At 40.3% G+C, this 15,208-nt stretch overlaps 1 protein-coding gene across 5 annotated transcripts in view; it reads left to right on the top strand.

Moving 5' to 3' along the window:
* WDR33 (WD repeat domain 33) overlaps positions 1 to 15,208 on the top strand; it is a 108,152-nt gene that overhangs the window by 29,862 nt on the left and 63,082 nt on the right. For 4 of the 5 annotated variants that reach the window (XM_077766745.1, XM_077766747.1, XM_077766749.1 and 1 more), the window contains exons 2-4: positions 8,975 to 9,200; positions 11,508 to 11,576; positions 12,159 to 12,263. In XM_077766745.1, coding sequence (XP_077622871.1) covers positions 8,997 to 9,200; positions 11,508 to 11,576; positions 12,159 to 12,263 — 378 coding nt within the window. In that variant the 5' untranslated portion in view covers positions 8,975 to 8,996. Of the gene's footprint in view, positions 1 to 4,350; positions 4,472 to 8,974; positions 9,201 to 11,507; positions 11,577 to 12,158; positions 12,264 to 15,208 lie in introns of those variants that run through there. The other variant, XM_077766746.1, reaches the window with a different exon arrangement.

Below are 15,208 nucleotides of genomic sequence, written 5' to 3' on the forward strand. Positions count from 1 at the left end.
CTCCCTTTCCCTCTCTCCTCCCTTCCCCAAATAATTAAAAAATAAATGCGTTATTAAATATTATGAATTTCCCTGATTTTTTAAAATAAAATTTTTAATGTTTATTTTTGAGAGAGACAGAGACAGAACACGATTAGGGGAGGGGTAGAGAGAAAGGGAGACAACATTGAAACAATTGATAGTACAGGTTTCTTTACCCCAGAATCACACTTGTGGAATACTGAACTGTTATTTTCTTTTTGAAATTAAAAAAAATATTTCTACTTATTTCTGAGAGAGAGAGAGAGAGAGAGACAGCGTGACCAGGGGAGGGCCAGAGAGAGAAGGAGATACAGAATCTGAAGCAGGCTCCAGGCTCTGAGCCAGCCACCAGCACAGAGACTGACATGGGACTCGAACCCATGAACTGTGAGATCATGACCTGAGCTGAGTTGGACGCCCAACCGACTGAGCCACCCAGGCGCCTCTGAATTGTTATTTTCTAATTATGTCGACAGCCAGAATTATGTTCATGTGTGGATTATATGTAAAAGCTTTGAAAATGGCCAGAGAACAGTCTAAAAGCCCAAGTATACTATCAAGTAACGTGCATGAAATTGGCCATGTACATCATCCATTAAAATGTGTTAGTACCCTCAAAGCTAAGTATGCAGTGAAGGTCCTTACCCCAGGTGTCAAGAGTTCTACAGTTGAATCTGTGGCTGAAAGCTGTGAAAGTTGGAAAACTTCTACACTGAGCGTTAATTAAAATTGATTTTTTAGGGGCACGGTTGGTTGAATGTTTGACTTGGGCTCAGGTCATGATCTCATGGTTTGGGAGTTCAACCCCCAGCTTACTGCTGTCAGCACAGGGCCGGCTTTGGGTCCTTTGGCTCCCTCTGTCTGCTCCTTCCCTGCTCATTCATTCTTTCTTTCTCAAAAATAAACATTAAAAAAATTGCTTTTTAATGTCTAGTTTACTGATCAACAAATTTATGGTAACAGTCTTAAAATGCTTTTCTCTTCTCTTCTCTTCTCTTCTCTTCTCTTCTCTTCTCTTCTCTTCTCGTCTCTCAAGAGTAAGCAGGGGAGTGGGGGGAGAGAGGGAGAGATAGAGTCTTTATTTTTTTAATTAAAAAAATGTTTTTTAAGTTCATCTTGAGAAAAAGCGCAAGTGAGGGAGGGGCAGAGAGACTCCAAAACACCTTGTTACTGTCAGTGCAGAGCCTGATTTGGGGCTTGAAACTCCTGATGTGTGACACCTTGACCTGAGCTGAAGTCGGACACTTAACTGAGCCACCCAGGTGCTCCTGAGAGAGAGACACACACACACAGAGAATATCTTAAGCAGGCTCCACACTCAGCACTGAGCTTGATGCAGAACTCTGTCCACGACTTTGGGATTGTGACCTGAGCTGAAATCAAGTCAGATGCTCAACCTACTGAGCCACTCAGGTGCCCCAAATGCTTGTCTTTTTTATTTTATTTTATTTTATTTATTTTATTTTTTATTTTATTTTATNCCCCAAATGCTTGTCTTTTAAACTGACTGTTCTGTATGTGTATTTTCAGTATGGGTGGTTTGTTTTTACTAACTAGTGAATTTTTCTTGTTAACTTTCAAAAAAATTTTTTTAATGTTTATTCATTTATTTCTGAGAGAGAGAGAGTGTGTGTGAGCAGGGGAGGGTCAGATAGAGAGGGAGACACAGAATCTGAAGCAGGCTCTAGGCTCTGAGCTAGCTGTCAGCACAGAGCCTGACGCGGGGCTCGAAGTCACAAACCACGAGATCATGACCTGAGCTGAAGTCGGATCCTTAACCGACGGAGCCACCCAAGTGCCCTGCCCCTCCCCCATTAATGTTATCTGTCTCTGTCTCTTTCTCTTAAAAATAAAGAAATAAAAGAACATTTTAACAACAAAAACAGTTGGGGTGCCTGGGTGGCTCCGTCAGTTAAGCATCTGACTTTGGCTCAGGTCATGATCTCACGGTTCATGGTTTCGAGGCCCGCGTCGGGCTCTGTGCTGACAGCTAGCTCAGAGCCTGGAGCCTATTTCAGGTTCTTTGTCTCCCTCTCTGACCCTCCCCTGCTCACGCTGTCTCTCTCTCTCTCTCAGATATAAATAATAAAGCAAAAAAATAATGGGGGAGGGGTAGAGAGAGAGTTGGGAGACAGAGAATCCAAAGCAGGCTCTAAACTGACAGCACAGATCCTGATGCGGGTCTCAAACCCACGAACGGCAAGATCATGACCCGAGCCGAAGTCAGACAGTTTAGTGGATTGAGCCACCCAGCCGCCCCTCATGTTAACTTTTATAATTGATTTTTATTGAGATGATTATGTATTCAGAGCATTTGGAAGAAATAATACCGAATGGTCCCGTGTACCTTACCTGGTTTCACCCAGTGGTTACAGCTTGGAAATGAGAGCATAATATCACAAGATGAGTATTGACATTGATTTTAATCTACAGATTTTATACGGATTTCTTGAGTCTCACTGGTACTTATGTGAGTAATTCTCTGTAATTTTATTATATGTATACATTTGTGTATTTACCACAATAGTCAAGATCCTTAACAGTGCATCAGTACAGTAGTTCCCATTTTATAATCACACCCTTCTGTGCCCTAACTCCTGTTCTCCATTTTTGTCATTTTGTTATTTCAAGAATGTCACATAAATGACAGTGTACTGTTAGAAGTAACGTTTTGGATAGATTTGTGTATCTACTACCACAGTCAAGATACAGAATCATGTGAACTTTAAAAAACTACTTATTTAAACAGCTACCTTCCTGTTTATTCTTTAAAAAACTGAATGGTCTCCATATAATTTCTCCTGATTTGTTGAGGATTCAGATTTATGAAAGATTGGGCAGTGAAGAAAAAGACACCATGATGATGCTTTTGTTACTGGCCTTGGTTACCACTCATGTAGGTCCCCTCAAAGTTGTGGGGCAGAGTCAGGGTAGATTCTTCATCTCAGGACATATTTACTGGTTTGGATATTAGTAGTCTTAAAATTTTTTTAAAGTTTATTTATTTAAATGTTTTATTTACTTCTGAGAGAGAGAGAGAGAGAGACAGTGTGGGGGTGGGGGAAGGTCAGAGAGAGAGACAGAATCCAAAATAGGCTCCAGGCTCTGAGCTATCTGTCAGCACAGAGCCTGACGCGGGACTCAAACCCACGAACCGTGATATCATGACCTGAGCCGAAGTCAGACACTCCACCAACTGAGCCACCCAGGTGCCCCTATTTATTAATTTTGAGAGAGAGTGAGCACAAGTGGGGTAGGGACACAGAACCATTCTAAGCAGGCTCCACATGATCAGCACAGAGACTGACATAGGGCTCAAAATCCCGAAACTGAGATTATGTCCCGAGTTGAAATCAAGAGTTAACGCTTAACCAACTGAGCACACAGGTGCCCCTGGAGATTGATAATCTTAAAATAGAGGTTTCTAGATGGAGGTTCTGACACTGGAGTCCAGGTTTCTGTTAATCACATGCATATCTTGAAACCTTTTATTATTTTCAAAAGTTCTATAGTAATTGTACTTGGTATCCTAGCTAGCATCAGGAATTTTCTCTTGATTAGAATTATTTCATCTCAGTTTGGGGAAACAAGCTTTTTTGTGCTGATCAGAAGCTATGGTTAGTGTTTGACATTGTTAAGAATTATTTGATTTGATAATTGGGCCAAATTCTGCTGCCATAGGAACTGTGCCCGACTACAGTAGCTAGTCGGGCACAGTAAGTACCTGCATAGAGCAGTTGCTATACATGAACTTCTTTGGCTATGGATACACTGTGGTAGCAGAAATTGAGTGATCAAAAGAGGAAGATAGATAGGAAACCCAGAGGAAGATGCTTTTTTAACATCGTGACTCAGTATACACATGTGCAACTGAAACAGAAGTTTCACAAAAGCACTTCTTTCCTGTAAAATGTGCAGTTCAGTCTAATGTGCTCTGTTTTTTTATTGGTTGTCAGCCACATTGATTTCAGGAACCACCAGTAGGATGTGACTTCTGATTTAAAGAAAAAAGTACTACTTTAGGCCAGTTCATGATGATTCAGGTCATAGAGCTTTGTCTTTTTTTTTTTTTTTTTTAAAGTAAACTCTACGCCCAACGTGGTGCTTGAACTCATGACTCCAACATCTTTAGTCTCATGTGCTACTGACTGAGCCAGCCAGGCGTCCCAAGTGTTCTTTTTTGGACTCAGAACCTTAGTTTTACCCTTTGGAATACATAGTTTAAAAATATTTTTATTTATTTATTGAATTTTTTTTTTTTTTTGAGACAGTGAGACAGAGCTCAAGTGGAGGAGGAGAGAGAGAGAGAGAGAAGGAGACACAGAATCTGAAGCAGGCTCTAGGCTCTGAGCAAGTATTTAGCACAGAGCCTGATGCAGGGCTCGAACCCACGAACCATAAGATCATGACCTCAGCTGAAGTTGGACACTTAACTGACTGAACCACCCAGGTGCCCCTAAAAATATTTTTATTCAACTGTGTGAACTCTTTAGTAAATCCATTAAAAATTTTTTTTAAATGTCCATTTATTTTTGAGAGATGGATGGAGGGGCAGAGAGAGAGAGATGGAGAGAATCCCAAGCAGGCTTTGCCCTGTCAGCACAGAGCCTGACATGGGCCTGTATCCCATAAACCATGAGATCATGACCTGACCCGAAGCAGGGGAGAAGCAGAGAGAGAGGGAGGCTGAATCAGGCTCCAGGCTCCTAGCTGTCAGCACAGAGTCTGATGTGGGGCTCAAACTCATGAACCGTGAGATCATGACCTGAGCGGAAGTGGGACGGTTAGCCAACTGAACCCCCCGGCCACCCCAGTAAATCCATTTTGGATTGAATTTGTGGAATTAGTTAAATTTTAGCAAGTTTATTTTCCTGTAAAAAAATATATCTTTTCCCTGTTTAGTTGGAGATCAGCTCTGATGGTGAAATTCTTCTAATGGAGTCAGATGTTTGGTTGTGGATGATTATTTTGGATTATGTTTGATTGAGGAAAAGATTATGGTGGTCCTGGTGTGCTGAGTGAATGAGAGAGGGCATTACTTGCTTAGTTTCCTTCTACTTAGTTTCCTTCCATAGTGTGTTTTCCTCCCACCTACCTCTGTACCCCCCAAATTTAAACTTCTTAGAGCTGGCTTGTGCTGTAAGCCTCCTGTTACATGCCTGTTGTAGATTCTCACATTGCTTTCTTTTGAGTCTCTTGAGAGCTGTGTGTGTGTGTGTGTGTGTCTTGTGCCTGTCAGGTAGTTAGTGCTCACTGATAAATTCTTGAAATGAATTGAGTTTCTCATTACGCCTCTCTTTGCCATGGGGGTTTTTCAGCTGTTTCAGCAGTTTCTAAATGTGTGTGTATTCACGGCTAGGAACTGCCTCCGTGCATTTGGAAGTGCCTGCTTATTATCCTATATTAATTTTTCTATATAATTTCCAACTTACGCCTTACCCTTACTAATGAATACTTCCTGTTCTTTCTCTTCATGGTGCTATTCATTTCATAATTTTTGAGGCTTTTTTAGCTTTCATGTACAGTTGTTACTTTAATTAGAGGTTTAGGTTCAATATAACGAGTTCTTGTTTAGCACAGTTCTACAAGGTGAAATTTGTATGGACGCCTGGGTGGCTCAGTTGGTTAAACATCCGACCTCGGCTCAGTTCATGATGTCATGCATGGTTCGTGGGTTTGAGCCCTGCATTGGGCTCTGTGCTAACAGCTCAGAGCCTGGAGCCTGCTTCAGATTCTGTGTTACCCTCTCTCTCTGCTCCTCCCCTGCTCATGCTGCCTCTTGCTCTCAAAAATAAACAAACATTAAAAAACATATATATATATATAAATGTTTCATATATATATATAAAGAAATTTGTAATGAGTTTTCTTGAAGAAAAGCACTTAAGTTTTTTTTTTCTATCCACTTTTTTATCTTTGGTTATAAGTTTGGTAATACCACGTGATGAAGTTTATAAAACATGTTACTTTGTGTCAGTTGGGACAAGAACCGTAATTATACTGCTGGTATAGACTTGTGCTCACAGTGGAGAGCTGAGTCTGGGTATTCCAGTGTGTTCAACAGACTACACACTGTGTTGGCTAATGGAGTGGTATATTTCATTTAACATAATATCTTTGAGCAAAAAGAATTCTTGGAAGTTTTCTACATTAATATCCTTGTCCAGGTTGAGAAAACATATGCAGGGAAGTTGAGTGGTTTGCTCATTTTGAGAGAGTATTAGTTGAAAACTTGAAGGCTAAGAATATGCTGCAAACTTTTGTGAACTCAGGAGTCTTTGTATTTGCCGAAAGTAGAGATGGGTCCAACTACCACAAGGTCTGAAGTCTCTTCTATGAACTTAGACGTGATACTCAGTGAATCGGAATGATATGTTGTCCCTGTTGCATGGTATAATATAAGTAGGCACTTGATGAAATTTTGCTGATTGCTTGACACATTGAAGGCTTGTGTGTATGATAAAGACATGATGAGTTCATTGTTTCATGGGGATTTTTTTTCTCTTGCTATTTGGTTCTTTTGTTAGTATGTAGTATTTAATAACCACACCCAAATTACTTGTCCTCTCGGTACCTCATTTTCTCTTCCTTGTCCCACCTTCCCTCACACTCTACCCTAGATAGGTGAAAATGCTTTGGGGACAGGGGTGCCTGGGTGGCTCAGCCAGTTAAGCATCCGACTTTGGCTCAGGTCATGATCTCACCGGCTAGTGGGTTTGAGCCCCACATCGGGCTCTGTGCTGACAGCTAGCTCAGAGCCTAGAGCCTGTCTTCAGATTCTGTGTCTCCTGCTCTCTGACCCTCCCCTGCTCATGCTGTCTCTTATCTCTCTCTCAAAAATAAATAAAAACATTTAAAAAATTTAAAAAATGCTTTGGGGACAAATCTGACAGTATAAATTGTGTTATGTTAATGTAGCTTAAGTGAATAATATAGTAAGTAGAAGTCACAGTAATTACTTTTATGAAGGGTAAAGCTCTCATTTTCACTTTTTCCATTTGGTTGTATATAGTTCCTGTTGTTTATCTGTTGGATAAACGTGCGTGCGTACGTGTGTGCGTGTGCGTGGGTGTGCATGCGTACGTGTGTGCGTGTGCGTGGGTGTGCATGCGTACGTGTGTGCGTGGGTGTGCGTGCGTACGTGTGTGCGTGAGTGTATGTGCGTACGTGTGTACGTTTGAAGTTTGCCCCTAAAAATGTTATTTATTTATTTATTCATTCATTCATTCATTCATTTTGAAAAAATTATTTTAAGTAGTTTCCATGCCCAATTGGAGCTTGAACTCATGATCAAGAGTTACAGGCTCTACTGACTGAGCCATCCAGACACCCCTAAAAATGTTCATTCTATTTTTATTTTTTTGAGATGAAAAAAATTTATTTATTTTTTAGAGAGAGCACCAGAAGGGGAGGGGGCAGAGGGAGCAAGAGAGAGAATCCTAAGCAGTCTCTGTGCTCAGCACAGAGCCCCAAGACAGGGCTCGATCTGATGAACCTGGGGTCATGACCTGAGTTGAAATCAAGAGTTAGTTGGTCAACCAACTGAGCCACCCAGGCACCCCTAATTTTAAAATAAATTTAAAAATGTGTTTTTGTATTATGAATATTTATATTTTTGGAATATGAATTTAATTGGAGAATCCTAAAGTTGAAAAACTGTAAGCTCTTAATATTTCTTCTGTTCAGATGTTAGTGTTGCTTTTATAAATACATAACTGAGAAATACATACATTTTTGTGGTAGCTGTTTTGATCCTGAAATTAGATATACGTACTGTTAGTGTTCATTTGAAATAGGATAGTTTATTCCTCTTTTTACATGATTCCTAGGAAATTTGAAAGGACAAAAAAGATAATTTTTTAAAAATTTTTTAAATATTTATTTAGAGAAAGAGTAAGAGCCCACAAGTGGGGGAGGGGCAGAGAGAGGGAGAGAGAATCCCAGGCAGGCTCACAGAGCCTAATGCGGGGCTTGATCTCACGAACATCAAGTTCATGACCTGAGCCAAAATCAAGAGTTAGCCGCTCAACTAACTGAGCCATCCAGGTGCCCTCCCCCACCCCAGATTAAAAAATTTGTTTGTTACTCTTGCATAAGTGAAATGGGGTCTTATGATATGTTTAAAATGGTTTTTTTTTTTTTTTTACTATCAAACATCTAATGAAACTTCATTTTATTTTTATTTATTTTTTTAAAAATGTTTATTTTGGGGAGGTGCCTGGGTGGCTCAGTTAAGCATCTGACTTTAGCTCAGGTGATGGTCTCACGGCTCATGAGTTCAGGCCCTGTGTTGGGCTCTGTGCTGACAGCTCAGAGCTTGGATCCTGCTTTAGATTCTGTGTCTCCTCTCTCTGCCCCTTCTCTGTGTGCATTCTGTCTCTCTCTCTCAAAAATAAACATTAAAACATTATTATTTTTGAGAGAGAGAGTGTGTGAGAAGGGTAGGGGCTGAGAGGGAGGGGGACAGAGAATCTGAAGCTGGCTCTGTGTTGGCAGCAGAGAGCTCGACATGGGTCTTGAACCCACAAACTGAGATCATGACCTTAGCTGAAGTCAGACTCTGAACTGACTGAGCCACACAGGCGCCACTTGAAAACTTCATTTTAAAAATGTGAAGGGTTCTCAGTGATTCTACACTATCCCCATCTCACACATGTACAGTACATAGCACACTTGCCCCACGTTGTTATAAACTGTGGTTTTTCCTTCCATCAGCCTGAATTTTACAATAAATGCTTATTAGCACTTAATCTGTGAATTGGCATTTTTTAAAATATATAACTGGTTTCTGCCGTTAAATTTAGTAGTTCATTTTATAAATAGGTTGACTAAAAGCTGGAAATGATACTTACTTGAAAAAGGAACAGAAGTGTAAAAAATATTCCACTTAAAAATATTTTCAAGCAGTGTTTTGTGCCGATATTGTAGTGAAAGTACTTTCTCCCTACCCTAGTGTCTAGAACGAAAACATCGCCATGGCTACAGAAATTGGCTCTCCTCCTCGCTTTTTCCATATGCCAAGGTTTCAACACCAAGCACCTCGACAACTCTTTTATAAGCGGCCTGACTTTGCACAGCAGCAAGCAATGCAGCAGCTTACTTTTGATGGGAAACGGATGAGAAAAGCAGTAAACCGAAAAACCATAGACTATAATCCATCTGTAATTAAGTATTTGGAGGTAAGTCCAGTAAATTGTGTTTCTGATGACCGAACTTTGACTTTTTCAACAAAAGAAAGTTTTTTTTTTTTTATTGTTTTATTTATTTCTAGGAGAGAGAGAGAGAGAGAGACAGCGTGAGCAGGGGAGGGTCGGAGAGAGAGGGAGTCAGACTGAAACAGGCTCCAGGCTCTGCGCTGGCAGTCAGCACAGATCCTGACACGGGGCTCGAACCCACTAACCGCGAGATCATGACCTAAGCGAAAGTTGGACGCTTAACCGACTAAGCCACCCAGGTGCCCCAAGAAAGTTTTAAAAATACAGGGTGATAAGTATACTTGTGTTTCTTGAATCAGTGGGGTGAAGTGGAATTCCAGAGTCCTGTCAGTCACTAGTACTTCTTTATTCTTGACATGTATGAACCATCTTCTCAAAAACTACAACATTTAAACTCTAATTTAGAAATAGGCTTTGTTTTAAAAATTCGCATCAGATTTCAGAAAATGGTACTTTAATCCCTAGGCCAGCCTTAAAATGCTTGTTTTTTTATTTAAAATTTTAAAAAAATGTTTTTATTTATTTTTGAGAGACAGAGAGAGGCAGCGTGAGCAGGGGAGGGTCAGAGAGAGAGGGAGACACAGAATCTGAAGCAGGCTCCAGACTCTGAGCTGTCAGCACAGAGCTGACGCAGGGCTCGAACCCATGAGCTAGATCATGACCTGAGCTGAAGTCAGATGCCTAACCAACTGAGTCACCCATGCGCCCCTAAAATGCTTGTTCAACCCACAATGCATATGAGATGTTGAGACTGCCCCTGTAAGAATATTTCTGTGAGAGCACCCATTCAGAAGAGCGGTTTTGCGTGTCTGAGCCACTGGCGCCAGGGGCACGGACTCTCCCAGGCCCTGGTGGTGGGTAGCACTTAACAGGGTGAAGCAACACTGCGATGGCAGCTAAAGGCAGAGTAGGGGTCTGTCTATATACATCTCTGCTTGATATTTCTCCCTTTTGAGTTATTACTTGTCGTCACCAAGGAATTAGCCTTGTGATTCACTTTTGATTACTAACTCTATTACTGGCATCAGGTTTTGTTGTTCTCTGTCCTCCAATGAAGAAAATGTTTGCTTTTTCTTACCTGAGACCTGTTAAATAGCTGTCTGCATATTGGGTATAATTAGTATATGCAGACATGAGGGAAAAAAAAAGATTCATTTAGAGGTGAAGACAGATTTAGGTTTTTCCAGATAATTCAGTTGCAAAACTAGCCTGGAAGAGCCTGAGAGGACTAAGGACACCAAGGGCAGGATACCAGAAATTGTTTTGGGCTGAGGATTTTGAAGAAATTGGAGGCATCTGCCTATCCCGTATTCTTTTTCTTTTAATTAACATATGGTCAGTGAGAATGTGTTGGGGTCAGCAGTACCTTGGATGATTGGTTGGGGATGACGTGAGTAAAGAGAGCAGGGAGATTCTAAGCAATGTAAGTAGGGTAAGAGTTCTTTCTTTCGTTTTTTAATTTTTGATTTTTTTAAATGTTTATTTTTGAGAGAGAGAGAGACATAGACTGGGTACGAGTGGGCAAGGGGCAGGGAGAGAGGGAGACACAGAATATGAAGCAGGTTGCAGGCTCTGAGCTGTCAGCACAGAGCCTGATGCAGGGCATGAACTCACGAACTGCGAGGTCATGACCAAAGTCAGACACTTAACCGACTGAGCCACCCATGTGCCCCTAATTAAAAAAAAAAAAAAAAATTTTCCCCCCTGGCATATGAGTGGTGCAGTTGGTTAAGAGCCCAATTCTTGGTTTTGACTCAGGTCATGATTTCACAAAACGTGGGTTTGAGCCCCACATTGGCCTCTGCACTGGCAGTTTGGGGTCTGCTTGGGATTTTCTCTCTCCCCCTCTCTCTGCCCCTTCCCCATTCATGCTCTTTCTGTCTCATAAAAATAAATAAACATGAAAAAAATATTTTTCTTGTTGATTTATTTTGAGAGGGAGGAGTGCTATGTGCGCATGAGTGCCAGAAGGGCAGAGAGAGAGGGAGACAGAGAATCCTGAGCAGGCTCTGTGTTGTCAGTGCAGAATCCAATGTTGGGCTTAATCTCATGAGAAGTGAGGTCATGACCTGAGCTGAAGTCAAGATTCTGGTGCTTTACCCACTGAACCACCCAGGTGCCCTAGGATAAGATCTCTTTAAGATACCTTTACCTTTGTTTTAGAACCTATTTTCTCCCCATTTGATAGCAGCTTACATTCTGTTAATATTTAGTTTGAAGCGGAGTATAGTGGATCGAATGTTAATTAATTAATTTGTTTATTTTACACAGAATAGAATATGGCAAAGAGACCAGAGAGATATGCGGGCAATTCAGCCTGATGCAGGTTATTATAATGATGTGAGTATTAAGATGTGTCATACTAGTTTAATAAAGCCTCTTTGTTTGGACATTTGAACCTAAAACTGTGTGACCTCAAATGCAACATGGGGTTTTCTTTTTACGGATTTACAATTGAAATGAAAGATTCCTAAAGAGATAATATAATATGTATGTACTCCATGGTTTTTTTAATCTCAGTTAAAATTCTTCTTTTACTGTAATAGTGGGTGAACTTTTAAGACATGGAGCTTAAAGCCATGTCTAACAAAAGACCGCACTACCTCGAAGTCTGTGGAATACAAAAGTTAATTTAAAATTTGATTTACTGTGAAATGTGTTTTTATTATGTTGATCTTGAGAAGTAATCGGTGAAATCGGGTACTTGATTTTGTTGTTTGTTTAGTAATGGGCATTTAACTGTCCTGTGTCTCAGGTTTTTTAAAAAATTTAATTAATAAGACTGATTATAATAGTTTTTTGGAAGTCCTGGACAGTCCTGAATTTGTCCTTAAATGTTGAAATAATTGCCTTGCTCTGTCCCTGATTTATGCTGTGTGCATAAACAGGAGCTCTTTAAAACCAAATTTTCTCTTTTTGTAGCTGGTCCCACCTATAGGGATGTTGAATAATCCTATGAATGCAGTAACAACAAAATTTGTTCGAACATCAACAAATAAAGTGAAGTGTCCAGTATTTGTTGTTAGGGTAAGTATTCTTTTGGATGTTTTTTGGAAAAGTTGATCCTGATTTAATCTGTACATACACTTAACAGGACAAAGAAAATTAAATTATTTTAAATGTATATCTGGGGTAAACATTGGTGCATTGCTAATAAATCTTTTGAAATACCTAATCACTTACCCACTATATCCACATTTAGTAAGATACTGCTTTTGGATTCTTCTTCATGTTACATTTTGCATAGAATTCTCTGAGCAGGCTTTGGATCTATATTGCAACAGGTCTCAGACTTGCTCTTGAATAGGGATGCTTTTGTTTAGGAAGTGCATCTCAGGGTTAACAAAAACTGTTTGGTGTTAAGGAAAACACTTGTGAAGAGCTGAAGACCAATGGTCAGCCATAATTGTTAGCTCCATTAAGGTACATAGAAGGCACCCAACACATTGGTGTGAAATTAAAAAACATATACTTTTAAGTAGATAGTGGATCGACATGGTTCAAAACTTGAAAATTTGAAGGGTTTGGAATAGTCTTCCCATCTTTGTCTCCTAGGTATCCAGTTAATATTACCATTTGTGATAGTATAATCATTTTCTTCGTGATTTTCTTTAAAAAATTTTGTTTTAGATGCTTTATTTATTTCTGAGAGAGAGAGAGAGAGAGAGACTGTGAGCAGGAGAGGGTCAGAGAGAGAGAGGGAGTCACAGAATCTGAAGCAGGTTCCAGGCTCTGAGCTAGCTGTCAGCACAGAGCCCAACGCAGGGCTTGAACCCACAAACCATGAGATCATGACCTGAGCCGAAGTCAGATGCTTAACCGACTGAACCACCCAGGCGCCCCTTCTTTGTGATTTTCTAAGTAAAAATGTACTTGTTGGTTAGCAGTGCATCAAGTCCAGAAATATAGTTAACAGAGTTGAGCAAATAAGAAATGGAAAACAAAAACGGGACAGAGAAAAGATAGTTATGGCGGACATTTCGGCAGAAGAGCATAATAAGCAACCCCTCTGATAGTGGGTGTGGCGGAGAGTAGGCAGAACTGAAGGGCTGGGCGAGATGTTGCAGTCAGTCATTTGTCTCCTCTTGGCTTCCAAGGCCTAAAATAGTNAAACATCCGTAAAGAAACACTTATTTTAATGGCTTTTGTTGTTGGTAGAGCCAACCAGTATGTAGTATAATTTTGTTGATCACGAAATTTGGAAAAAGGGGTAAGGTGTGCAGCTAATTTAATTTTTTAATTTTTATTTTTAACATTATTTACTTTGAGAGAGGCAGCCTGGGGGTTGGGAGGGGGCAGCAAGAGGGAGACAGAGGATCCAAAACAAGCTCTACTCTGAGTACAGAATCTGGTGTGGGTTTCGAACTCACAAACCATGAGATCGTGACCTGAGCCGAAATCAAGAGTCAGCCTCTTAACCGACTGAGCCACCCGGGTGTCCCGGTGTGAAATATCTTCTTAACATAATAGAGAAAATCTTTTTGAAATGAATAAAATCTGAGCATTTTACATCACGGTACAGAAGGGTAAAATTGTATTACAGTTTATTAGATAGATAAATTACTTATTTGGGGATCAAACTGTAAGGTCTTAGGAGACATTTGCACATAGTGGAAGCATAGTCCGAATTATAAGAAATTAAGACATAAAAACAGGGTCCTGTGCCTATTGTTTGGTTGCCTATATTTTTACTTGGTTGGGATCCATAGTAGATAACAGGAACTGGGAAAGTAGGGAAGATTTTATTCATAATAGTCAAAATTGTGATGTGCAAGTAAGCAGTAAAAAGCCAGGTTTACCAAGTGGTCTTTTTTTTTTTTTTTAACTTTTGTTTTTATCTATTTATTTTGAGGAGAGAGAGTGCATGTGCAAGTGTGGGAAGGGCAGAGAGAAAGAGAGAGGGAGGGAGAGAGAGGGAGAGAATCCCAAGCAGGCTCTGTGCTGTCAGAGCAGAGCCCAGTGTGGGGCTGGAACCTCACAGACAGTGTGATCATGACCTCAGCTGAAACCAAGAGTCGGATGCTCAACCAAGCTACCCAGGCACCCCTTAATTTTAAAAATTTTTGTTTATTTATTTTGAGAGAGAGCGAGTGAGTGAGCAAGCAGGGGGTGGGGTAGAGAGAGGAGAGAGAAAGAATCCCAAGCAGGTTCCGAGCTGTCAACAGGGAGCCTGTTGTAGGGCTTGAACTCACAAACTGTGAGATTGTGACCTGAGCCAAAACCATGCGTCGGGATGCTTAACCGACTGAGCCACCCAGGTGCCCTCAAATAGTCTTTATTTTATGTTATCTCATCCTGCTCTTCTGATAAGCACATTTCCAGTTTTCAACTCTGTGTCACACTTTTTAGTTTGGAAAATGGGATTGTTGTATTTTCAGTTCGTGTATTTATATTGTCTAAGGAAAATTAGTGTGTAATTTGCCATGGAAACTTGAAAGTAAAAAGTTAAGAAAAAATATGTTGTATTTTGAGTTGATAAGCATATATCACAAATTCCCTTCAGTATGCAGGTAATGGCATTAAAATATTGCTGTGGCTTTAGTCATGAGTGTTATATTATGTGTTTTGGAAAGTAGATCAGTATAAGACTTATCACTGCCTGATACTGTGAACAGAGAGCTTTTTATTTTTATTTTATTTATTTATTTTTAAATTTTTTTTTTTAATTTTTATTTATTTCTAGGAGAGAGAGAGAGACAGCGTGAGCAGGGGAGGGTCAGAGAGAGAGGGAGACACAGACTCTGAAATAGGCTCCAGGCTCTGAGCTGGCAGTCAGCACAGAGCCCGACGGGGGACTTGAACCCACGAACCGCAAGATCATGACCTAAGTGAAAGTCGGACCCTTAACCGACTAAGCCACCCAGGCGCCCCAACAGAGAGCTTTTTAAAGTACATTTTGGTGTCAGGAAAAGTTTGATAGCCTTAATGTCCTTAAATTAGCTTTTTCATAAAACACCACTATTCTGCCTGAA

Source organism: Crocuta crocuta, unplaced genomic scaffold (assembly GCF_008692635.1).
Source record: "Crocuta crocuta isolate KB4526 unplaced genomic scaffold, BGI_CrCroc_1.0 scaffold5, whole genome shotgun sequence".
Taxonomy (NCBI): Eukaryota; Metazoa; Chordata; class Mammalia; order Carnivora; family Hyaenidae; genus Crocuta; species Crocuta crocuta.